Genomic DNA, 27,696 nt, shown 5'->3' with positions numbered 1-27,696 from the left:
TCATTGGGGGAAATCTGATGTCTTTTCAATGTTATGTCTTCCAACTCATCCAATACATAAACATAGTAATATCTCCATTTAAGAGTTTAAAAATATTTCTTTAATACTTTGTAGTTTTCTGTGTAGAGGTTTTCAGTACGGTTCTTTATTCTCGGTGGTAGTGGTGGTATGGTGTCAAGTCAGTTCCCGCTCATAGTGACCATGTATAGGGTTTCTGAGGCAGTAAATCTTTATGGGAGCAGAAAGCCCCATCTTTCTCCCATGGGGTGGCTAGTAGATTTGAACTGCTGACTTTGAGGTTAACAGCCCAATGCATAACCACTATGCTACCAGGGTTTTTTTCTTTATTTTTAGGTATTCTCTATTTGTGGATGTTATTGTAAATGCCATCACTGAACAGTTTTCATTTTCATTTACTTTTGCTGGTGTATATAAATACAATTTTTTTTTTATTGTTTTGCATTCAGCAACCTGGAGTCCTGGTGTGGCGCTGTGGGCTAATGTGTCAGACTTCAAAGTCATTTTAACTGCAAGGTTCAAGCTCTCCAGTTTGTCCTTGGAAACCCTACACAGGGTCGCTACGGGTCGGAATCAACATGATGGCACTTCACAACAACATTCAGCAACCTTGCCAAATTCAGTTGTCAATGTTAACAAATTCGTTATAGATTCTTTTGGACTGCCTATGCATACAATCATGTCACCTACAAACAATGCCAGTTCTTTTTTTCCCCAACCCGTAGCCATTTTTTTCTTATCCTGATTTCACTTCTAAGTTTTCCTCAAATCAACAAAAATCTCCACTTTTTCATCTTGTGAAAAGTCATGATATTTTCAAGACACAATGAAAAGCAGAGCTGCCCCGGATGTTAGCCAGCATAGTTTTTATGAAGACGAAGGTGCATCTGACCCAAGTCATGGTATTTTCAATTGCTTCATATGCATTCAGAAGTTGGGCAACGAATAAGGAAAACTGAAGGAGGATAAAAAAAATCATTCAAATTATGGTGTTGACAAAGAACATTTAATATACCCCAGACTTCCAAAAGAACGAACAAATCCATCTTGGAAGAAGTACAGGAGGATTGCTGTACACCACACCCCATTGTGGCTCTGCTCTGATTCGCAGTAAAGTCTCTGGCATCTCCTGCAGGCACTGTGGAAATGTGTTGGACAGACTCCAGGGACAGTTAGTCCCAGAGAGAACTGCTCTGAAGACCAGCTATAACCTATGGGGACACCTGTTCCCTGAGGAGCAGAGATTCCAGAGGAAAGTGGGGGACAGCACATCATGTAACTTTCCCACCTCATTCTTAGTATGCTCCTTAGCAGGGTGGTGAGGATGGGGGAGTCGATGCTGCTTTTACCGCCTGTAGCTTTCCTGTTCAGGACCCAGGTCTACAAGGTAATCCCACTGGATCATTATAAGCAGCTGAGTGAAAGCCTTCAGAGGAGTAGCCAGGGCTATGGGCTTCTTAAGGGACATAAGTTATTGCTGTTAAGTGCTGTGGAGTTGGTTCAGACTCATAGGGACCCTGTATTTGGGTTTCTGAAGCTATAAGTGGTTCCAGGTAAAGCTGCTCATCCAATGTATAAATACCATTTGCAATGAAGTGCTTTAGAGGCAACAGGATGTGTAGTTTGGGTGAGAGGGGCATTCACAGCACTTCCTGCAGCCCTTTGTAATGGTATACTGATGACAATAATCCTAACCCCATGGCCACCGGACATGCACTAAAGGTTTTCCAGGATTTTCATGTTTTCCAACCAGCTGTCTGTCTTCTTGACCCATGTGCCCACAATCATAATATACAGAGCACTGTGGCTTGTCCTCCAGCCACAATACTGAGCTGGGCCTCTCTGGTTTGGGGTGGCATTACATATTTGCTAATCAAAGTTTATTATCTGCTTTGCAGCATTACTCATAAAAGACAAAAAGCAGAAACAATCTAAATGTCCACTGACAGATAAATGGATAAAAAAACAGCCATGGTAACACAATGGGTAAGTGCTCAACTGCAAACTGGAAGGCTAGCTGTAGGTGAACAACCTGGAGATCCAGAGCTCTGTTCCCATAGAGATTACAGTCTAGAATAGCCTATGGGACAGTTCTACTCTGTCCCATGGGTCTGCCAGGACTCAGAATGGACTCAAAGGCACCAAAAACATAGTACAGCCATACAGTGGAATATTATACATCCATAAATATGAATGGAGTGATAATATATGCTATAATATTGATAAATGAACCTTGAGAACAACATGCGAACTAAAAGGATAATCAAAAAACCTGTTGCTGTGAAATTGAGTCCCACAGACGGCAGCCTGTGTACTTTAAAGTAGAAATACATTCCACCAGGTTTTTGTGGTTTGGCACTGTGGGATAAAGTGCTGGACCACAAGGTTGGCAGTTCAAACTCACCAGACACTCCTTGAAAACCCTAGGAATCAATCTACAGCACTTAACAACAATTGATGGCAGCAGATCATGAGAGCCCCTGGGTTGATGAGAATCTCTAGTCTTTCAGTTCGGAGGTGAGAGTACACACCACCACCCAGGAAGACAGCCACAAAAGGCTGTTTAATTTTACTCATATGAAATGTTCAGAGTAGGCAAATCCAAAGAGACAGAAACTAGATTAGTGGTTGCCAGGGGATAAGGGAACACGTGGAGCCAACAGATAAGGGTTTTCTTTTTTTAGGGGGGAGATGGAAACGTTCTGGAATTGGATGGTGGTGATGGCCGTGTGACACTACAGATATACTAAAAACCACTGAATTGAACCCTTTGAAAGGGGAAGTTTTATGTGATGTGAATTTTAACTCCATTCTTTAAAAAGGGAATTAATTACTCTGAAGTTCATTTTCCCTTTAAAAGTCAAATATAAAAATTAATCTGACAGTGTAACTCCCAAAACCTTCTCCTCGACAGACCAAGAGGTGTGGGGGTTGGATTCTGCATGTGGGAGTGGTACTGGTCTTGAGATAAGACACCTCTGTAGACTGTCATATCCATGGTTACGGGCCACATCAGTGAACAGCATTCTCTGCTTCAGTTTGATATGTTTAATGAAAATGGTGCTTGTGTGGGGAGGTCCACAGTACCTGCGTAGGATGGAGAGAATGGGAGAACAGCTATTTCCTCTCCATTTCAGGAGCTAAGCAGGAGCCCGCCCCTATGCAGAGATATTCTGGGCAATGATGGTTAAACAGCCATAATCTCAGCTTTGTGAGCGCAGAGGTGGGTCCTGGATGACCTCTGAAAGGGGCACCACCCCAAGAGAGAGATGAAAGGTTCCCTTCTGTTCAATTAGCCTGTTTTCAAGGATCAGAGCCTGGATGGCAGGCGGAAAATTCCACACTCTAGTGAAACAAAAGAGAGCCAGAAAGGAGGGCAGATCAAGGACATAAGCTCAAGGCAGTCTTCATTCTCTCTGCACACAGGAGTGCTCAAGTCCAGATAGGCCGATTAAATTTCACTATATGCTTACGTACGGCAGAGTGAAGAGCCACATCTATTTGGGTAGTTCCCATGGTGGGATGCATACCATGGGGGTGTGATGGATGATGCTACTTGACAAATGAACGTGGCATGAAGTCACTGAATCACATTACAAGAAAATTACTGTCTCAACTTTCTGATTATACCAGAGAGAAAGGCTGCAGCCTTTTGGGGCTGCTGTACCTTTAATACCTCTTTTATATTTTGTAACAAGAGAAAGAAGACGCAGAGTCTTTAGTAGGTAACAGTATCTAGGCTAAACTGAACACATATTCAGTGACACTGTGTTTATTTTTACTTCTTTATATTAATATAGTATTTATGGCAAGTGTGGCAAGTTTTCCTGGTAAAGTAGAGAGGAAAAAAGTTTCTTTACAAAATAAATGGACTTATGGTTAAAAAAAGAAAAAGTGAGTTGCTCATAAAAATAAATATAAAAGAAAAATAAGTAAGGGTAGTATACAGATGGAGCAGGAATCATGAAAGTGGTACAAGAATGTCAGAAACTTTGGGAATGCCACTTTCCTTCTGTGACTTTACTGATGAACACCTTTCTAATACACCTCAAGCCTTGGTTTGACCTTATACATGCTGTCTCAAGGATCTTGGCTTCTTTCAGATTCCTTTTTCTGAATAATGTTTTATTGTGGTTTCAGAAGGTTTGCATAGCAGGTTAGGTCTCCACTCACAGTCTCTATACAAGCTGGCTACACTCTTTACAGTGCATGAGCATTCTCATTACTTCCATTCTGGCTGCTCCATTTCCATTCATTTAGTTTCCCGCTCCTGTACCTTCTTACCTGTTTTAAAGCAATTGCTAACTGTTTGATCTTGCATCTACGGTTTCTTAAGGAAGTGCAGTACTTTAGGGTTGTTGTTGTTAAATGCTGTTGAGTTCCAACTCATAGCGACCCTGTGTATTGTTTCCAAGCAGCAACTGGTGAGTCTGAACTATCAGCCTTGCGGTTCAAACGGACTTTAAGGTAGAGTGTTTATCCTATGGCGCCACACCAGGACTCTGGTCTTACGGGTGCTAGATGTTAATTTCTTGAGCCAATTTGTTATTTAGTTATGGGGCAACCTCAGGGTCATGGTATCGTTCATGATTTCAGCCCTCCCAAGGACCTCCTCCCGCACCTTAGTAATGTTTCTGATCAATTTAACTCTTAGAATAATATGTGATAAATGTAGTTATGTAAATTGCTTAAATGTAAAACTTCTCACATTATATGAATAGTAACAACAGAATGGAGTCCTGGAGTGGCATGGTGGGATAAAGCACTGGACCACAAGGTAAGTTTGGACCACAAGGTCAGTGGTTCAAACTCACCAGCTATTCCTTAGAAACCCTATATAGGGTAGCTATGAGTCAGAACTGACTCAATGGCACTTAACAACAACAACAACAACAAATCTGGTTTATAAAATCAACACTGAATTACAACATTATTAATTATATTATTAGTAACTGAAAAGAAGCCTATTTTGATTTTTCTCCCTTTTTTCACCTTTAATTACTACTCCATTCTCAAAATAGCTATTGATACAATTTAACAAGTACTAATTGCCACAAGATTGTAGCTAAAAACACAGAAAATGTGACAAAAACACTAGCAGTAAGGAAAACAACAGTGTGTGCTTGTAATGCATGCAGACAAAACCAGGTGATTTGAAGTGTCATTGTAATTAGGTAATAATGGGCTGGCCTGAGCCCATTAGAAGATTTAAAAATAAGTCAGGATTGAGATTTAGCCTTGTAGGCATATTTGATATATGCAAGCTGGGCTTATAAAAAAGTTTTTATTTTTATAACTAACTACAGGGATTTTTTTAAAATAAAAAATAACAAAAATCTGCTGAAACACTGTACAAAAATTTTATAGACACTCATATTGGTGTCACCCCTTCTGACAGCATCACGAGGTACAGTCTATATCGTCTGTACCCATGATGCCACTGCCTCGGGGTTAGTTTTTGTCCAAGGTTTAAAAAGCATTTTAGATCAATAAGAGAACATAAAATCATACAGTTACTTAATTTATTTGTGAAACTTTCATCTAAAACGGTGTTTAATGTTGTTAAGCATCTTCGACTAACTTCTGATTCAGAGACCCTGTACAGAGTTCGAAAAAGGATGGTGGGTTTGAATCACTGACCTTTGGTTAGCTAGCCATCCAGCGCTTATCCTGATAAATATTTCAAATTTAAATATATGCAAATGGTTGTATAAAAACCATCTAGTAAATATCATCATGAATTTTATGTGCTTTACTTACATAAAATCCTCAAATTTTGCCCGTGTCATCTCACCTCTTACCTCATCCTATGTGCTATCCCTAGGTTGCTCTATAAATTCCCTCTATTAGTATCTATACATTGAAAATCATAAATCTCTTTCTTCAAACGTAGACAAAAATACTACTGCCTGCTGAACATATCCACCATGTCACCACAATCAGGAAAGTTCGATTAGCAAAGTTTCCTTTGTCTCCCTCTTCCTACACTTAAAATTAAACAATATTTCAATTAATTCTTCATAATCATACTACCACCTTGATCATTCTTTAAGAAAATGAGGTATATTCAGTATTTAAAACCAATTTTGGTTTCCCACGTCCCACAGGATAAAACCTAAGTTCCTACAGAGAGGTCAAAGTGAGCATGGTGGCTCCATAGGATAAACATTGGACTGTGAACCACAAGATCTACGGTTCTAGTCCACCAGCCTCTCTGCAGGACAAAGATGAGGTTTTCTGTACCTGCAAAGTTTTAAAGTCTTAGAAATCCTAAGCAGGGTCGCTATGAATTAGAGCTCCCTCGATGACACTTAACAACAACAAACAGAGAAATCAAAGCCTTTCCATCATGTGGCTCTTGATACTTTCAATTACTGGTCCCTAGACCACTCCTTGGGCTCTGCTTTCACCATTCTGAACTCTTTACAATTCAGAAATCAATCAGTATGGTTTCTGTCCAAAAAAAAAAAAGTATCTTAGAAGTAGTTTTAGGGAGTCCTGCAATCTCAACCATTCCAGTAGAACTGAATTGCTGGTTTTTTTTTAAGGAATTAAGATTCTGGTCCACAATTTCCTCCCATTCTGTTAAGTCTTGATGAACATGGTCTGTAGTGGTAGCTGGCTACCATCTAGTTCTTCTGATCTCAGGGTAGTAAAGGCTATGGTTTGTGTTGACTACTTGTTCTGTAGACTAGTTTCTTCTTTGAGTCCCCAGCTTCCTTTGCTCTAGGTGAATACAGACCAAGAGCCACATCCCAGATGACTCTGTTCACAGGTTTTTAAGATGTCAGACATCACTCCCCAAACTAGGATGTAGAACATAACTTTACAAACTATGTTATGCCGACTGACTGAAATGTCCCATGAGACTATGGTCCTAATCTTTCAAACCTAGAAATCCCATCCTACAAAGCGCCTAATTCGTTTTATAGTGTGCATCACTGCACCTGTATGAGCCTCACTGGATCAGCAAGCAGTGATAAAAAAAAAAATATCTAAGGAGTAATACACCCACAAACCTTGGAAGACAGAATAAGTGACATAAGACACTATCAAACACCTGAGAGACTAGATGCAAGAATATTTCCAAAATTTAAGAAACAAAGAAAAAATAAATATATATAAGCACTTTTCTGTCTGATTGAAATTTCTCATGATAAGACATTGAACAACAACAATTAAAAAGGCAAGCAGAGAAGATGACATGATGCTACTCTTAAAAACTTCAATTATAGAATGAATTAACTTACCAATAATAGATTTTTATCAGTGCTGAAGGCCACAGGAGAAACGAGGCAACGAAGGCCAGGATTGGGATGGCCAGGGTGCCGCCCGCGATCACAAACATGTTAACCACGTCAAGGTCCATCTTCCTCTTGAGGCTGGCAAACACCTGCAGGGACTGAAGGGAACAGCAACACTGAAATTCTGGCTCACGAGGAAAGAGGAAGCGAAATGGGCAGAACCCAAGATGAGAATAAACATAAAGAGGAAACACTAGACATGACAACTGGGATGGAGCAAGGGAACCTTGAGTGCATTCCAGATTTGTTTTTTGTTTTTTTTTTTAAGGGAGGGAGCTCTAAGGACATGACTGGGACAAGTACAGAAATCTGAATCAGGACCAGATATCAGATAACAATCTATCAGGCATACAGTTCTTGAGTATGGTGATAAAATTGTGGTTATGAAAGAAAATATCCTTGTTCTTAAGCAATGCTTGATGAAGTGTTTAGGAGTGAAGTATAATGATACCTTTTACCCACTTTTAAAACTTTCAGAAGAGAAAAGTATCTTTGTGAGTGTGTGCATATGCCTGCATGCAAGGGTGTATATGTGTGTGGTGAAGCAGGCAGGGGAAGCCGAGAGACAATAAGCAGATACCAACACAGGGGGATGTTAAGCTCGATGAATCCAGGTGAGGGACAGAAGGATCTGTTGTACCATACTTTCAATTTGTCTTCAGTTTGTAATTTAAAACAATAATAATAAAAATTAGGGAGGGCTTAGGAACCTAAAATAAACAAATGAAGAGAAAAATTTGTGTGTATATATATAGCTCTGGAACTGTGCATAAGAAACCAATACCCGGGGTTACATCCATGGTGTCAGGAAGACTCACATTTCACTGAATACCCTTTTAATTCTCTCAAATTATGAATCATACATGTACAGTCCACTCAAAACGCATTGTACACAATACAAAGTTAAACCACAGCTGCCATGTGGTACAGAGTAGAACTGCTTCCTAGGGTGTTCTTGCCCGGAATCTTTATGGAAACAGATCTCCAGGACTTTCTTACATGATATGATACCACTGGGTGGGTTTGACCCACACACTTTTAGGTTCATTGTCAAATGCAATCCATTTGCACCATCCAGGGATCTTTTCTCAGTAAAATGTTAGGAGGGAGTGAAAAACCTAAAATATATAGTTTTCCAAGTATTTTCTGATGTCATCCCAATGGTTTAATGGACACACCTGACGGCCAGAATGCAAGCTCCAAGAGGGCAGGGACTATGTCCTCAGCACCCAGTCTAGGGTCTAGTGTACCAGAGGAACTTAGAAATCACAGCTGAATGTAAGGTCAGAAGCCCCATTTAGAGCTCACAGCGGGGTTCACTCTAGTGTGTATGGAAAAATATTTCAACTCCTACCAGCCTCCTTGATCTAGAAATCAACTCTCATAGTGACCTCAGAGCTAGGTGTCCCTCTGCCTCAATTCCCTGCCACCTACGTTAGGTGTGCAGGAGTCACTAAACACAAAAAAAGAGACTCGTCAAGAAAAATCAATCCAGCAAAGCACAGGCTTTCTTGTATTTCCTATAGAATGGAGAACTCTTTCCCATATACCTCTGTTAGGGCCACACATTTAAATTTGGCACAGCATGATCTCACAACTATGGATCTCACAACTATGGTCCACAAATATTTTAGGCCTTGTGGACCAAAGAAGACTCAAAACTCACTTTGCTGATGTAGGAAGAAAGCAACCAGAGACAATATGCAACAAATGGACTTGACTTGGCTGTATTCCAATAAAAAGCTTATTTACAAAAACAGGCTGCAGGTGAAATTTGGCCCACAGGCCATAATTTGCCAACCTTTCATATGATACATCAGCACTAACAAATAGACAAGGCAGGTGTTTTATCTCCAGCTTTCTAGCCCGAGGAAACTGAAATTCAGAGAGGTTAAGTAGCTTGTCCAAGGTTGTCCAGTGGAAGGAGTCATGATTATAAAACGGATTTCTGACTCAGAGCCATTGTTCTTTCCAAAAGCTCTACTTTTGTTTTCAATTGCCTTTTCATGATCTTTGCTACCCCTTTGCTATTAAGTCCTCACATGCATCATGTCAAAGTTTTCCATGGAAGGTGTTAAAGACGGGGTATCTCCATTTAGATGTTTTGTTCTTGGCAAGAGCTCTGGCCAGCTTCAAGGGGAAGACAGGTGGGCTAGATGGTTCTTCTCCGTTATACATACACTGTCTCTGGGGACAGTCCCGGGTCTACAGAGATGACCGCTGCCATCCGCCTAGGGGCATGAACACTGCCTTTGTTTCTGACTCAGCTGCTCTCTCGCTTTCTCTGTCACGGTTAGTAAGCACTTCACTCAGCACACGTAAATCACTGCCCTGTTTTTCTTTCTAGAATGAAAGCTCCTTGGGGTAGGGTCAATCATATATGTTCTAACTCAATGCCTTGACTAGCAAAGGGCACAGATGAGGGGCAAATGAATTCATGAAAATCAAAGTTACAAAAGTGGCCCAATCCTGTCTAATTTGTTTTAGGGACACCCCTGGGCCATGACACTGTAAGAGACATGACATTTTCCTCTTTTTCAGTAATTACCAAACTCCCCGGAGGTGTCACCTATTTAATTCAAGGTACAATTTACCACACTAAAAGGCCTCCTAGACCAGGGGTGAGCAAATCCATGACAGAGTGATGGGAATTAGGGTGCATCTGTCTGAACACTGTGGGTCATGACTTCAGAGGACCTAGACCCTAAAGACTGCTAAGGGCCACTGTGAATTCCAATTCCTGAGCAGCAGAAAGTTAATTACATAACATTCTGTTGGACTAGGAATTAGAACATTTTATGCCCAGAGCCATATATATCATAGGCTGACACTGGAGGTGGTGGCCCTGAATTGAAGGTAAGATTATCACAAAGACACCTCAGTGCTTGGTCGAAGGTCAAAGTCAGCTTCATGGGGCTCTGTCTTCCTTTTAACAGCAGACCAAAGTCTTCAGGAAGGTGCTTTTATAGTGATTGTATGATCGGTTTATAGCAAGCCTTGGACTTGCTACAGAGAACCATTACAAAGTCAAATAAATCAGGTGGAAGAAACTGCACTGGTTTCTGAGTTTTCTTTTAAAAAGAGTGGGTAATCATTCCTAGCTGTGTAATATCCTTTATTTTACAAAGGGTTTGCTTGCCCCAGCTTTCTTTTGAAAAGGTGGCTCACCTGACCCGGTGATGTTTATTTACAGAGTACTCACAGCACCGCTATGAGTTGAAATCCACTGGACTGCAGTGGGTCTGTAGATACCCAAGGTGACTGAAGTCTTGAGAGCCAGGAACCACCAATGACCAAAGATCAACTAAGGGGTATAATGTAGAGTTTCCTAAAGCATGGAGCATGTACAACTGATGGTTTGTGTTACTGACTGAATTGTGTCCCTCTCACACCACCACTAAAAAAATGTGTTGGGATTCTAACCCCTAAACCTGTGGATCATTCAGGAATAGGGCTCTTTGTTGTGTTAATAAGGCCCTGTCTGTCAGTACAGGCTGCTTAACTCTAATCACCTTTGAGTTATAAAAGCACATTAGCAACAGAGACAAGCAAGCACAAATGAGGGGAAGATAAATGCCAGGTGGAGATGCACTTCCCAAGGAGCTGAGAGATAGGCTGGGACTATGGAAGCCAACATGAGGACCCTCCCCCAAGGCAACAGAGAGCCCTTCCTTGACCTTGAGCCAGTGCCCTGAATATAGACCTCTAGATTCCAGAACTCTGAGGGAATCAATGTCTGTTCTTGAAAGCCATGTGGTGCTATGGGTTAATACGCCAGACTGCAAAGCCATTTGAATTGCAAGGTCTGAGGTTCAAGCTCACCAGCTGCTCCTCAGAAACCCTATACAGAGTTGCTATGGGTCGGAATCCACTCGACAGCACTTCACAACAACAACAATAACACTAGAAGACACTTTAAAAGATGACTTTAGGGACTATGAGAATACTAAATCATGCTCCAGGGGTACTCAGCACACATATTGAGAAAATTTCAGTTCTCCTTCAGTCCTACTTAGGTCAAAGACAGACTCTCAGCATGGAGCTGTTAAAGAGCTTTCTAACACTGAGCCTTCTGCAGGAAACTGTATCTAGCTATTCCATAACATTTATATTTATTCTTATGGATCGTTTTAGTTTATGAGAAAAACAACCCAAACCAAAGCCATTACCATCGAGTCGATTCTGACTCACAGCAACTCTACAGGACAGAGGTGAACTGCTTCTTAGGGTTTCCGACACTGTAAATCCTTACGGAAGCAGATAGACTCATCTTTCTCCTGCAGGGTGGCTGGTGGGTTTGAACTGCTGGCCTTGCAATTAGCAGCCCAACACTTAATCCACTGTGACACCAGGGCTCCAGCTTATGATAAATCAAAATCAAATTAAAACCACTGCCATCAAGTCAACTCCAACTCACAGTGACCCTATACAGGCTTTCTGAAATGTACATCTTTAAAGGAGCAGAAAGTCTCATCGTTCTCCTGAGGAATGGATGCTGGGTTTGAACTACCAACTTTGTGGTTAGAAGCCCAACACCTAACCTATAGCAACAACTGGAATCCTTCCAATTTATAACAACGATCCAAATTGCTTTCTAAAATGAATTAAGTTAAAGGCGATATTAAATAAGGTGAGAGGTACATCTGGTGAAAACCACAATGGCGCTCACACTAGTAGTGTGAAGCTGAGGGTGAAGCACTCCAGCTGGTGTTCCATCCTGGCTGGGCCAATCCCAGATGTCAGACCTTGGTTTTCTCATCTATCCAGAGGATAATCAACCCAGTCATCTCTCTTGTCCTTTCCTACTCTGCTGACTTACAACATTTCTGAAACGATGCTAGGCAATTCAAGAGTAGGATCTGGCTTGCTCCATGAGTATCTTGTTCCCTGTTTTATTTTCCCACAACTTAACAACAGTGCCTGGCAAATCTATGATCTTTAATAATGCTTACTGCTTGAATAAACTAAAAACTAAACATTCATTCATTTTACCTATCTATTGTAGAAAGTGAAGCACATCAGTGTTAACAATGGTGCAAGGTACCCCTATAGCATGGTAGGAAGCATCATAAGGAAGGGTGGGCAACATATTCTCAGATCCCAGACTTGAGCCTGCCCCTTCCCTCCTTCACCAGCTTTTAACACTCAACCTAGCCCTTTTCTCTGAACACAGGGGGAAAGACTAGTTTAACAGAGGATACTTTAATGGATCCAGATAAACACTGCATCAGAGGAAACCTGCTGTTGTTAAGTGCCATCAAGTTGGTTCTAACTCATAGTGGCCTTGTATAGGGTTTCCAAAGAGCAGCTGCTGAGTCTGAACTGCCGATCTTGTGATCCAGTGCTTTATTCCACAGAGCCACATTAGGACTGCAAGTTGATTTTTTTTGCTGTTGTTAAGGGCCTTTGAGTTGATTCCGACTCATAGCAATCCTGTAAAGGGTTTCCAAGGAGCAACTGGTGAGTTTGCAGTTCAAACTGACCTCGAGGTGGAGTCTTATCCTATGATACCACAGAAGGAAGGTGCAGTATTTCCTGGTGTGGTGCTATAGGATCAGCACTGGACTGTGAGCCAAAAAGTCAGTGGTTCAAACCCACTGGCTGCTCTTTGGAAACTCTACACTGAGTTGCTATGAGTTGGAACCAAGTTGACGGCACTTAACAACAACAATGTGCCAGTTATAAGAGCCCTGGTGGTACAGTGGTTAAGTGCTCGGTTACTAAAGACACGTTGGTTGATTGAATTCCCCTCAGGGGCTCTGAGGGAGAAAAACTTGTTGACTGCTGGCATAAAGACTAAAGCCAATACCACTACTGAACAATCTGATCAAAGAGGCCATAAAAAGAATCTTGATCAAAAGGGAGAAAAAGGAGAACAGAATTTTAAATTATCATGGACCCCGACCTGAAGTCATGGAGAGTGGATGAAACTCTGAAATTGCTACCCTAAGATAATCTTTAAACCTTAAACCAAAAATGTCTCAAGTCTTCCTAAAATTAAACAACACTTTAGGTTAACTAGTAAAAAAGGTCAGCCTTCAGCACTGTGTTCTTTTACGAACTAAAATGGCAAAAGCAAATTGCAAGATTGGTGAGGAACCATAGGGGGCAGTGTACATTAACGAGGAGGAACAAATCAGAAAAGGAGACCGAGAAGGGCTGCGCAACGTGAAGAATGTAATCAGAGTCACTAAATTATATAGAGAGAAACTGTTGAATGGGTGTATGTTTTGCCGGATACATTTTTCAACAACAACAAATTTTAAAAATTAAAAACAAAACAATTACAGGCAAAAATTCCTATGGGGCAGTTGTACCCTGTTACATGGGACCACAATGGATAAAATTCAACTTGACAGCACCCAAAAACAACATTTGACAGACCCAGTCTCTTCCAGTATTCTCACTGATTGTAACATCTGGGAATCAGAGCTCTAATACCATAATCTTCAGGGTTTAAGGTAAAAATCCAAGAGTAAACAGAAAGCATACATTACATTTGCAAAGAATAATGCCTTTCCCTGGACATCTGGACAAATGCCATAAAATTTAACAAATCTAATGTCCTATGTCTGCCAAATTAATAATAATCATAATGGCAGCAACAACCATGCCCATCATCATCATAGCCAAAACCCTTAGGGTGATGGCCTCCATTTATTGAGTAACTACTAAAAGCCAGGGCTCGTGTAAGTGGTTCATAGACATCCTCTCATTTTTCCCCTCACAACACCTTAAGGAAAGAAGTATTTTTTTCCCTTTGTAAAGACTGAAAAAAATAAGCTCTAATGAGGTTAAGAAACGCCTCCAAGGTCACTTGGCTGGTTAGTGGTGTGATCTGATCCAAAAATTCAATCATGTGGATTTCCAGAGCTCACGCTATCGCTGCCTTTCCTCAATGCTTTCCAGATCTGATATTATCACAAGATAGTGCAATCAGTTATGCAGTTTGCACAAGACAAACAGATCAGCGTCCACATCAACAACCTTTGCATTCCTTAGTTGTTGTGGTTGAGCACTGCTGAGTCAGTTCTGATTCACAGCGAGCGACCCTGTTCAGGGTTTCCAAGGAACAGATGGTGGGTATGAACTGCTGAATTTGTCGTTAACAGTTCAGTGCTGATCCTTCAGCGCCATATCAGGATTTTAAGATCAAGGAACATGTCAACAACTTTACAACCCACCTTATTTGGGCTGACATGTTTTTAATACTATCCAGAACTGCTTATGAACTTTTCCTTTAATTCTGAAAAGTGAAAATTCTTTCCATAATGTTTTCCATTAGAAACACACTATGTTCTTGAAATCTGGGTGCAATATGTCAGCTATTACATACTGTTGCATCTGTTCAATGCTTGGCTTTGAAATTAGGTTCTTCAAAATTATTATCAATGATTAACAGCTGAAAAAGACACAAACAAAAGAATATTTTCTTTGGAAGCCCCAGAATTGACAAGACAGAGTAACTCAAGAAATGGGTACTTCTAACTCCTTGTCACATATATTTTCCTTGTCACAGAGGAAGAACACACGTTCAAGCAACTAGTTAACCTTGCCCAGTCAATCACTGTGGTAATACCCTCAGCATTACTGCCTTCCTGGCCTTTATGTCTCCTACTCACTGTAAATCAGCCCCTTACTCCTTTACACTTTGTAGCTCGAGCAGCTTGGTTCTGAACCCACGTCATGGCTGTGAGCATACCTGGCATGGGTTCCATAATGCTCTCTTCACACGCTCCCCTGGACATTCTTAGGATACTCTTGTTACTCTCTTCCCTGTAAATTCCCATGATGCTCTCCTGCCTCTCCCCCTGGATATTCCCATGATGCTCTTCTCATTCTCTCCTTTGGATATTCTGTTGATATTCTCCTTATTCTCTTCATTCCTGTATCATCCACCACTTCCTCCTGCAAGAAACTTTAAAACCAACATTCCTGGCCAAGAAGTACTTCTAGACTTTTCCAGATGCCTACTTGATGACCCAAAGGGTCTTACTAGAGCCTCAAACACAAAAAGCCTTCCAGCTTTTCTTAACTCACCAGGTTCTGCCAACAGCAACCCTAACAGGCTAGTCTCTCTGACTCTGATGCACCTTACAGTCTTCCTACCTGGTTCTTCACTCCGGTAGTACAATGGTAAGGATGAACCAGCACTAAATGCAGACAAGTCGCTCTGTCCAAGACAGTAGCTCCTAGCTGCCTGTGGTTATTTAAATTAGTTAAAATTAAATAAAATTCAAAAACATCTCTTGCAACCAATCCCTGAAGACTGGTTTAACATTTACTAGGAAAGCTGGGTGGAAATAAAAATTCTCACTAGATGTGGGACTCTATATAACTCAGAACATAGTTCTTCATCAACCACAGTGGGATCTTGCCCTCATTGCTTCTTGCCACCATTTCTGTAAAAGCTACCCTTTCCCAACCCCAGTTACCAGAAGAATCTTCTCAACTAAAAACAGGGATAAATCTACGCTGGCCTATTAATGTCCACCAAATAAAATGTGGACTCCAAAGACGCCACACAGTCTCAGTCCAGTCCTGCATTCCATATAACCAACTCCGTTTTCCTCATGCAGTCTCATCAGTCTGTCTTTCCTTGCTCCTTCTGTGTGGTGTATTCTCCAGCCCTAGTTGCCTGATGAACCCCTCTTAGTCTTCAGAGCATGTCTCAAACACCACATTCAGCAGGAAACCATCTGCAACTCCATAGGTCCTGACTCCTTTCAAACACAGAGCCCTGCTCCTGGCACAGGTTTGAGGACTACTTGTAGAATGTTTGTTGTTGTTATTAAGTGCTGACAAGTTGATTCTGACCCACAGCGACCCTGTATAGGGTTTCCAAGGAGCAGCTAGTGAGCTTGAACCATTGACCTTACAGTTCAAACTGACTTTGCAGTCCGGCGCATTAATCCACAATGCTATATCAGGATTCCTGTAGAGGGTTTTCTGGAGTATGAATGAGCTTCTGAAACCCTCAGGTACCAAGTTTCTACCCACCACACATACTAAACCACAGAAATCACTCACCAGGTTGACCTGCAGAGGGGTTGTTAGGGAGCATATAGAGGTGGCCCCACTTCCTTTTTCGGTAATCTATGGTGCAAAAAATCAATACTCACTCTTCAAAGAGCCCGCCTTCTTTCCCAGCTGCTACTGGCTCAGGCAGGAGCTGAAAATAAGATTCTGAAATCACGAGAAATAAAATGCCAAAGCATTAAATCATATTAGGGAATATGAATGAACTGCTAACAGCAGGTCACACTGCTGGCTTCGATGGAGATGGAGCTTTCCCCTCCTTAGCAAAGTCGAACGACAAAAATTCTGTGACTTCATAGTCTGCCTTTTGCTCTGGTCACCTCCCCCAGTGAAACGACCTGCACTAGTTATTCTAATGTACACAAAGGGCAGGGCCTCTCAGATAATTACCCAGGCACAGGCGTGCTTGAAAGAGGTCAAAGAATCAGTAAGTGGGGAGAAGATAGAGTGTGGGAGGTGCTTTGTGATAGTCTTGCTTCACGGGTGAAAGACGCAATGATGGAAGAACAGGCATTCTCAGGGAAAGGTGGTTCTAAAGATTATAAAATTACTAAGAACCTCAAATAAAAATATAAAAGTCTCCTGCTCCATCTAGGATTGCAGTTTATCTAAAAGCTGTACTCAGAAGGGAATAAGAGAAGGCAGCAATAAATGGGCAAATGAAGATAATATTGGTACCAACGTGGCTAGTGACTAAGGCCCACACTTTGCAAAAACAGGGCTGGTCAGCCAAAGAGAAAAATACACAGTACAGCATGGAAGAACCTTGAAAACTGTGAACAACACTATGTCGAGTGAAACATGCCAGGCCCTGAAGGTCAAATAGTGTGTGATTCCAGTTACATGAAATAACTAGAACAAGACAAATGTATAGAGACAAAAGTTTACTAGTGGCAAGCAGGGGCAGGGAAGGGAAGGGAATGGGAGTTACTGCTAGAGGGTTTTTGTTTGGGTGATGGACATTTTTTGGATATGGAGCGTGATGGTAGAAGCGCAACAAGGAGAATTAATGTCACTAACTTGTAAATTAAAGATGGTTAAAAACAAAAAGGTCAAGGCCCAGCAGCAAAAGGAAAAAGGAGATGGGCAAAGAAAAATCAGCAAACCCCCTAAATTATTTCAGTTGGGCCAAAGAGTTAAAGAGAAAAATAAAATTCTAGAAGTTCTAGAAGACACCATAGGCACAACTTGTTGTTGTTAGGTGCCATCGAGTCAGCACCGACTCATAGCGATCTCATGCACAGCAGAACGAAACAATGTCTGATCCTGGGCCAACCTCACTACTGTTGCCACACTTGACTCCATCGATGCTGCCACCTGGCCAATTCATCTCATTGGGGGAGACCATAAAGAAAATATTGATCAGGTGATTTGCATAAAAATGGCCACATGTACAGGTATACTATAAATAACATTAAATTGTGTTAATATATATCAGAGGCAACAGGTTAATTTTCTTAATGCATAAAGAAAACTTACAGATTCAATAAGAACAAACAAAACAAAAAACACCAACAATCCAGTAGAAAAACAAGCAAATTACATGAATAGAGGATTTACCAGAAAAGTAACACATATGTCTATCAAATGACGCTCAATCTCAATTATAATAAGAGAAATGTAAGTTAAAACTACAAAAGGAACCGATCTTTATTATAATAGTAGACAACAGACTACCTAACAGACTAGTGGCGAGGAATGAGGTAATGGATACCACTCACATGCCCCTCAACAATTTGGCAAAAATAGCGTCAATGTAAAAACTACAGACTCTTGATTTACCAATTTCACTTGCATAAATTTATCGATGTTTATTCCTGAACAGGTGTGAAAATATCTGGGCAAGATTATTCATCATATTACATATGGGAAAGGTTGGAAATAACTTCCATCATCAATGCCCATTTATACGGGATCTCTTAAGTTCAAGGAGGTTTTAAAAAAGTTCGTGGAAAAATTCCATTATCTTTTAATTCTGCTTTCCCATGAACTTTCTGAAGTCCCTCGTATATGATAAGAGAGCTTAACAAAGGAACATTACAATGTTACTGTTTAGTGGCCCCGAGTTGGTTCCAATTCATAGCAACCCTGTATAGAGATCCTGAGGAGCGGATGGTGAGTTTAAACCATAAGCTTTGTGGTTCAAACTGACCTTGCGGTCTAATGCTTATTCTACATCACCACAATAAAGCCATTAAATATAAATAAAAGTAAATACAAGTTATCAAAATAATGAGGAAGTTCTATTTGCCTCCAAGAAATAGTGTTTACTCCAAAAGAGCAAGGAGTAAGAAAGGACGGAATTCACACCTCTTCTGAGGAAAGCGAGCAAGAAGAGGGGAGAACACATTATGCTTATATATGTGAGGAATGTTTCTGGACAGATACACAAAAACCTGGCACTGGCTCGAGAAACTGGGGCAGAGGTGGGAAGGAGACTTCATGGAAACCCTTCTGTGTACCTTCAGAATTGTTACCATGTCCCTGAACAAAGGTTTTTCTATTTAATTTAAAATACCATATGTTGTTGTTGTTGTCGTTGTTGTTATGTGCCGTAGAGTCAGTTCCAACTCACAGCAACCCGAGGCTGTAAATCTTTACGGGAGCAGAAAGCCTCATCTTTCTCCCACGGAACAGCTGGTAGTTTCGAACTGCTAACCTTGTGGTTCACAGCCTGATTTGTAACCACTACACTACCAGAGCTCCTTAAAATACCATATAAGTGCATAAAAAAATAGCCAATCCTGTGCTGTCCAACACAGACGTCACTAGCTATATATATGGCTGTTTAAATTTACATGGAATAAAATTCAAAACTCAACTCCTTGGTTGCACTAGTCACATCTTAAGTGCTGTAAAGCCCTGGTGATACAACATTTAAGTGCTAGGTTGTTAACAGTAAGACTGGCAGTTTGAACCCACCCACCAGCTCCAAGGGAGAAACACCTGGCAACCTGTTCCTATAAAGATGACAGCCAAGCAACCCCTATGGGGCAGTTCACCTCGGTCACAGTGGGTCACTCTGCATTGTCTCACAAGTATGCTCAATAGCTCCACGTGGTTGTTGTTGTCAAGCACTGTTGAGTTGGTTCTGACTCATAGCAACCCTGTATAGGGGTTCTCGAGGAGTGGCTAGTGGGTTTGAACCGCCAACCTTACAGTTAGCAGTCCAGTGTTTTCCTGCAGTGCCACACCAAGACAGCATAGATACAGAACATTTTCATCATTACAAAAGCTTCTGCTGGACAGAACTAGACTCTACAAAAAGCACTGTTAGAGAGAGCAACCAAACGTAAATGGTTTTGCTTGAGGGGGAAAATAGTCACTCGAACTCCATTAGAACAAAATTCCCTCCACCTCTCCACATCAGCCAGATAACCTGGCTGCCTAAGTTAACACTCAAAGGCTGACGAGACGCCTATGTGATATCACTGCCTAAAGGTTAAGTCAGGTGGAAGGTTATAGTCCACCACTCAAAGATAGACGATAACACTTGGCCACTCTGTAACCACATGGGTGCCCTTCAACCTTACCTCATTGTGGCTCTGAGTGAGGTACTGATCAGAAGGGTGATAGTCTACTTTGCATCAAAGCACTGGCAACACATTAGCCCTGGGGGTTATTGAAGCACCAGCCCAGCCCACAGCCTCCTGGTCCAGCTTTGTGAGCAAGAGTACCTGACCAAGCCAGGCTGGTCCTATGGGTGGAGAATCAGAGAGAACCAGAAAATCCTGCTACCCAATTCTCTAGAGAAGTGACACAGCCAGAGGAGGGACCAGCAAGCAGAGCAATCTGGGGTTTGGTTTGAAGGCGGTGGCTTGCAGATCCTATGCCATATCTTTCTAAAACCATCTTGGCTGAAAAGCAAGGCAGTGAAACATATAACCCAAGCCAACACCTTCAAAACATCATCAGCCTTGGAGGGCAAAATGTTGGGTTGGTGATAGTCTGCAACAACTTCCTGCTTGAAATCATGCTGAAAGTAACAAAATCCTCCTGCCAGTCTACTGCTAGATAAAACAGGAGTCAAACCTTGACCCTTTGCCACCAAGGTGCTCCAAGTCTGTAGGCTAGTTGTTGTTGTTATTAGCTGCTGTTGGGTCGATTCCAACTCACAGCGCCCCCATGTGTGCACAGAATTTTCTCAAAGGGTTTTCAAGCTTTCAAGCTCTGTGAGTTCAGAAAAAGCTTTTATGCAAAACACATCTCCATGAATGAATGTGAAAACATGCTCTGTCATCAGCTTAGGTCACCCCTCAGAGGTAAAGTGCTAGAAAGAGCATCTCATGAGCAACTATTTTCCACATGACTGAAAGGAATTAAACAGACTTCCGTGGGGGTGTGCAATAGCAGATGGCCTAAAATAGAATCTCAGCACCCAAAAACATTCTCCCGTTGCTCAAACCTTCCTGTCTAAAAGGAAAAGCCAGGAGATTAAAGAGAGTTCAGTCATTTCTAAACAGGGTAAGGTTGGTCTATAATTTATAACGGCAGGAACAAAAATCAATGTTAAATAAAACAAAGCCATTTTATAAACATCTGGTAGGTTTATAACAGGACAAGATTTCTGGTTCCCAGCACAAATTCTAACATTCAAGACCCTTTGTGAGCTCCTGGTACCCACCTAGTTTCTAGCCAGAACCTTCTCCCCACAGATCTCAGTAACCCAAGAAAATTGGCACCAAGAAAGGGAACATATGGTACAGCCACACGCGAAATTTTGTGGTTAAGAGCGAAACAAAATTCAACAACCAAATGACAAACAATCCAGTCCAAAAAATGGGCAAAGGCTGAACATCATTAGTCATTTGCTGTTGTAATTAATTGCCCTCTAGTCCATTCCGACCAATAGTGACCCTGTATAGAGTTTCCGAGGATTGGCTGGTGGGTTTCAAGCACTGACCTTGAGAGTCAAGTGACCTTGTAATCCAGTGCATTATCCCACAGCACTTCAAAACCAAAATTTCCATTAGGATGCTTATTATCAGAAAAGTGGAAAATAACAAGTGTTGGTGAGAATGTGGAGAAATTGGAATCCTTATATATTACTAGTGGGTACTGTAAGCAAAACAGTAGAGCTGCTATGAAAATAGTTTAATGATCATCAAAAGTCAAACATAAAACTACAATATGGGCCAGAAATTCCACTTCTAGGTGTACAAGGGAAGTCTAAAAGTACTGCTACAAAAATATCAAAATGTGAAGCTACTGTTTCTTAACATATCCTCCATCCAGGTCTATATACTTACAAAGGAGGTATTTACAGTGCTCCTTGGAGTCCAGGATGGCTAAACTTCATCTCTCACACTTCAGACATATTGTCAGGAGGGACCAGACACTAGAAAAAGACATCATGTTTGGTAAGCTGGAGGGCCAGAGAAAAAGAGGACGACCCCCAGAGAAATGGATTGGTGAAGTGGCAGTATCAATGATTGGTAAAGTGGCAGGATCAATGGGCTCAAGCGTAGCAATAATTGTGAAGTTGGCCCAGGATCGGGCAGTGTTTTGTTCTGTTGTGCACAGGGTCACTATGAGTTAGAACCAACTCTATGGCACCTAACAACAACTACCAACTTTTCCAAAGAAAGTAAAGACAAGAAAAAAAGAAAAGACCAAAACAGATGTAAGAAGAGATTCTCAAACTTACTCTTAAACATAAAGCAAATGCAAATGGAGCAAAAGATCAAGTTTTAGAGCTACATAAAAAATTTCAAAGGGCAGCTTGAGAAGACAAAGTAAACTATTATGATGAAATGTGCAAAGACCCAGAGTTATAGAAGCTCAGCATTTCTCAAGCTGAAAGCCCCAAGTTGTAGTACTGAACGGTTCTATGAGGAAAATATTGAATGACGCAGGAAGCATCACTGTACTAAAAAGAATGCATCTGCATTCAACCATTTCAAGGGGAAGCACATGATCAAGAACCAAGAGCCTCAGTGAAGGTATTAACAGAAAACAAGGCTCCAGGAATTGACAGAATACCAACTAAAATGTTTCAACAAACTGATGCAGTGCAAAAAGCATTCACTTGTCTATGGCAAGAAATTTAGAAGACAACACTTGGCCAACCCACTGTAAAAGATTTATAATTGTGCCCATTCCAAAGAAAGATGATCCAACAGAATGCCGATGTTAAGTGATCATTAATATCACATGTAAGTACAATTTTGCTGAAAATTCTTTTTAAATGGCTGCAACAGTACATTGACAGAGGAAAACAAGAAATTTATGCTGAATTCAGAAGAGAATGTGGAGGGAGGGAAATCACTGTTGACGTCAAATGGATCTTAGCTAAAAACAAAGACTACCAGAAAGATGTTTACTTGTGTTTTATTGACTCTGCAGAGGCATTCAATTGTGTAGATCATAACAAATTATGGATAACATTGCAAAGAAGGGGAATTCCAGGACACTTAATTATGTTCAAGCCAAACCTGTACACAGATCAAGAGGAAGCCATTACAATAGAACAAGGGGCTACTGAATGGTTTAAAATCAGGAAAGGTGTGCATCAGGGTTGTATTCTTTCACCATGCTTATTCAATCTGTATGCTGAACAAATAATCAGAGAAACTGGACTATATGAAGAATGCCACATATGGATTAGAGGAAGGATCATTAACAACCTGTGATATGTAAATGACACAACCTGACTTGCTGAAAGTCAAGAGGACTTGAAACACTGATGAAGATCAAAGAATATAGGTTTAAGTACGGATTACAATTCACTGTATAAAGAAAACAAGAATCCTCAGACCTGAACCAATAGACAGTATAATAAATGGAGAAAAAACTGAAGTTGTCAGGGATTTTCATTGTCTTGTATTCACAATCAGTGGTCATAGAAGCAACAGTCAAGAAAGCAAATGACACATTGCATTGGACAAATCTGCTGCTGCTGCTGCTGCAAAAAAAAAGCAGGAACAAAAAGAAGTCTAAAGAGGCAAGATCAGGACAACAGGGTAGATGGGATATTTCCCAACGAAATTCTTATAGAACAGCCCGTGCTACTCTGGAAGACTGAGTAGATACACTGTCAAGATGGGAAAGAATTCCTCAGTACAATTTTCATGGCCTTTTTCTCACCAATGTAGTTCTCAATTTTCTTAAAAATTCTTAATAGACTCCATGATCGTCCTTTATCTTTCAAGAAAATCAAGATTACCCCTTTGAATTCCAAAAACCAGTTGCCATAATCTGAGCTGACCTCTCTGCATTGAATCAGACTGCCTAGCATATCCTCTTGGAAACCACGGCTTGTTTTGATTGGACCTTTTTTCTGAAGGCATCCTAGTGAGTCCAAGTGTTATCGCTGAGAGAATTTGCCTACAGCCATCTACTGTAGAGACATATTTAAACATATCCTGATTAGAATAAACTGGAAACCTAGTAACAATATATTTTAGTTACCCTCGTACACCCCAAAAATTAAAAGCAGAGACTCAAACAGCTACTTGTGTATCAATGTTCACTGGAACATAATGTACAATAACCAAAAGGTGGAGACAACCCCAGTGTCCATCAACAGATGAATGGATAAACAATGGACTATTACTCCGCCATAAAAAGAAATGTAGTTCTAATATATTCAATTACAGGGAAGAATCTTGAAAGCATTATGTTTAGTAAAATAAGCCAAACACACACAAAAACAAATGTTGTATGAGCTCCACTTTCACAAAATATCTGGACTAGACAAATGTTGACACAGAAAGTGGAGTAATGATCATCATGAGTTGGTGTGTGGAAGAAGAGGAGTTAATGCTTAATGGGTACATTTATTATAAAGAAGGCATTTTTACTAAAATATCTGGCAACTTTACTGATTTCTTCAGGGGCTCTGAATCCTTTGATGTTCAACTCTGCACTCTCAAAGTCTGCATCCTTTCCCTTCATCGGCTGTTAACAGGTGTCACACTGACAGATCATCATGCCATTGCCTGTACACATCATTCAAGCAGTTCCCCAACATCACCTCCTTTGAGTTTGTGAAATCCTGCCCGTTTCATAAGAGTTGCAATTTCACCATTGATTATTTGGGATTTGCAAACTATCCTGTGACCTGGGAGAACCTCATGACTAAGCTGTAGTTGCTCCTGGAGCCTGGCTGGACACCAGGGTTGAAAACAGAGGGAGGGATGGTGGAATGGGACCTAATTTTGTAAGTGGCAAGTCCATTAATGAATATTTTCTTGTGAGGACTTCTACAATCTGGAAACTGCAGGCACATGGCATATACCTAAGGATAAACTAAACGGTTAAAATAGAACTGCTTAAACTGATAAGAAGCAAGTTCCTGAAGCCATTATACAGCTTTACCTAGCAATATCATCGAGACGGCTGCCATACGGCTGGATACCAGCTACATCAACGCAGGCCAATCATTCACTGTTTGTTATGATCAGTAATACAAGGGGCATTCTTCATCAGAGCAATGCAGTTTGAGATGCTCCAATCCAGGGAACCTGAGAGCCATAAAAATTAACCAACTGCCCAATGTCACACAGCTCTTTTCCTCCTCTGCCCCAATTTACTAGTGGCTTACCATGGCCCCAAGCTTAACATGGAAGGCGATTTAGGATCTGAACGCATCCCATCCCTCCAATATCATCCTCTTCTACCATCCCCTTCAAAAAAATTCGTGGAAAATGCTCATTATAAAAAAAAACTAGGCATGGATTTTATTATTGTTTTGTACCAAAATAAACTTATGCCAACTTGTATGGACTCCTGGTGTGGTGTTGTGGGTTAATGTGCTGGACTGCAGAGTTGGTTTGAACCACAAGGTCAGCGGTTCAAGCTCAGCAGCCGCTCCCAAGAAACCCTATATAGGGTTGCTATGAATCGGGGAACCAATTTGACAGCACTCAACAACTTGTAACATGTCTTAACAAGTCTAGTTTGAGGCACTAAAAAGAGTAAGAAATCAGTTAATAAAAAGCCCCTAACAGAACATGAATTGTGCTAAAATTGAAGCAAGAGCAGACATCACATTTATGGTGAAGTTTGGTCAGAAGAATTGTGAAATCACAGGGGCTTTATGTAAAGTACGGGGAGACAATACCCCAAAGATATCCAGTTTACAAATGGGTAACTTGTGTTAAGAAGGGACAAAAAGATGTTGCAGCTGAAGCCCAGAGCACAGACCATCCATATTAATTTGTAAGGAAATAATCTTGTTTGTCCCCTGACTGAAGAGAACCTGGGAAAAGTCTCCAGAGTCCTCCTCCACCATGACAATGTATGTTCTTGCTCATTCCTCTCACCAAACAAGAACCATGTGTGAAATTTCCTTGGGAAATCATTATGCACGCACGCACTTAAAAGTCCTGATTTGGCTCCTTCTGAATTCGGTTTCTTAATCTTAAAAAAATCTTTAAAGGGCATTCATTTTCTTGTTAATAACGCAATAAAGACTGCATTGACATGGTTAAATTCCCAGGGCCCTCAATTCATTCATTAGGGACTGACTAAATGGCTGGTGTCATTGCTAAGACAAAAGTAACCTTGATGGCATTTCTGTTGAGAACTAAGTACATTCATTCTTTCCCTGTTTGTTTTAATAGCCTAGAACTAGCTTTATTTACCATTATCTGATTTCATACGACCACTCACATACTCATACATGTCATACTACCAGAGTTCCTTGATCGATAAAAACAGGCTATCAAAATTCTTGTTGTTGCTGTGAGGTAGTATCCCGCCGGTTGTGACTTATAGAGATCCTAAGCATAATACAACAAAACACTGCTGGGGTCTGCGACATCCTCACAATAAGTATATTCTTTTTATTTTAATTTTTAATTTTATTTTTCCATAAACTTTTAGAAGACCCCAGGTGTCTATACCACACCTCTGGCATGCCACATTGTTGCCTATCTCCAAGTCTTTGGCACACCCAGTCCCCTCTCCCAGGTATACCTGTCTTCTATCATCAGGTGAGCTCCAGCTCATTCTACAAGTCTTTGCTATTACAGCACTGATGCTGTCTGTGAATGTTCCTAAGGGTTCAACTTTGCAACTAGATGTTTCAGCTCCAAATCTAGCTCTGCCACTGATTAGTGGGGAGACCTTAGACAATTCACTTAATCTCTTACAAGTCAGTTGCAGAGACAAAATGGGATGAAGAGCTGTGGGTCATAATCCATCCCACAGCATTTCAACAAGTAGCAAAACTCAGAGGGGCCTGAAACAGAGTAAGAACATTACAGACTAACTGAAGAAGCAGGGAGGGCAGGGCTTGCTGGCAGCTAGGGTGAAGGCATAGTGAAGGTCGCCTTCAAAAGTGGCTCAGAATTCCAGGCAGAAAGGAGGCAAGACAGCTCCAGGATTCAGACCCACAGAGATAGGAGTGGTTTGGAGGCTTGGAGGCTTGTAGCCTGTGGAATTTGGAGAGGAGGCGGGAGGTCATGTACCCTTGAGTCCGCCGGCCAGGCTCGGAGGCCTGGGCCCACATCTTGGGCTAGACAGAGCAGCTGGACTAAATAGGGGCCGAAGAGACGCCACGGAAACGCTCCCCAGGAACATTTAGGGGGAAAAAAAAAAAAAGGTGCACGGTGTGCTTTGCTGATTTTGGGTGGCTCCGATCTTGTTTTTTTTTGTTTGGTGTCGGGAGTGGGTGCGCTCACGGTTTGCCCACATACATCTGGGTAAGTGGAGGTGGGGGGCTTAGCTGAGTGGCCGGGACCCGCCCCCACCACTGGCGCTTTCCTCTGCCAGGAGCTTACGCACCTGGGCAAGCTGAGACGTGGATTTGGTCTGCCTTTCTTCACTGGTTTGAGAGGGAGCCCAGCGTAGTGCTGTGGGTTGAGATGCTGCACTGCAAATTCTTTTGAACGACAAGGCCGGTGGACAGAGCCGGTGGTTCATGCTCACCAGCCACTCATAGGAAACCTTAAACAGGAGACACGGATGTGCGTCCTATTTGGTTGGCTTACATTCACTGGTTTGAGAGGTGTCCCATTATAGCGCTGGGGATTGGGGTGCCACTGCAGGGCCTTTTGGTCTGCGGGGTCAGTGGTTCAACCTCATGGGCCACTCCTCGGAGGCCCTGTGCGGGGGACGCGGATGCGCATCGTATGTGGTCTGCTTTTTTGTTTTCACTGGTTTGAGAGGAATCCGGCACAGCACTGTGGGCTGAGGTGACACACTGCAGGGCCTTTTGAGCTGCAGGGTCAGTGGTTCGTGCCTGCCAGCTGCTCCTTGGAGACCCTATACAGGGTCGCTATGGGTCGGAATTGACTAGACAGCACCTAACAGCAAGGAGAGGAGGGCAGAAGTGATTGAAAGAGAGTTAGGACTTTAAAAACATACTTATATTAAGCTACAGATTTTT

At 41.5% G+C, this 27,696-nt stretch overlaps 1 protein-coding gene across 1 annotated transcript in view; it reads right to left on the bottom strand.

Moving 5' to 3' along the window:
* The window catches only part of ABHD6 (abhydrolase domain containing 6), an 84,585-nt gene that overhangs the window by 40,525 nt on the left and 16,364 nt on the right, over nt 1–27,696 (bottom strand). The window contains exons 2-3 of the mRNA XM_006862080.1: nt 16,445–16,508; nt 7,269–7,411 (exon numbers count right to left, since the gene is read on the bottom strand). Coding sequence (XP_006862142.1) covers nt 7,269–7,387 — 119 coding nt within the window. The 5' untranslated portion in view covers nt 7,388–7,411; nt 16,445–16,508. The remainder of the gene's footprint in view (nt 1–7,268; nt 7,412–16,444; nt 16,509–27,696) is intronic.

The sequence above is a fragment of the Chrysochloris asiatica genome, unplaced genomic scaffold, assembly GCF_000296735.1.
Source record: "Chrysochloris asiatica unplaced genomic scaffold, ChrAsi1.0 scaffold00046, whole genome shotgun sequence".
Taxonomy (NCBI): domain Eukaryota; kingdom Metazoa; phylum Chordata; class Mammalia; order Afrosoricida; family Chrysochloridae; genus Chrysochloris; species Chrysochloris asiatica.
This window is presented reverse-complemented; position numbering and strand designations above follow the sequence as displayed.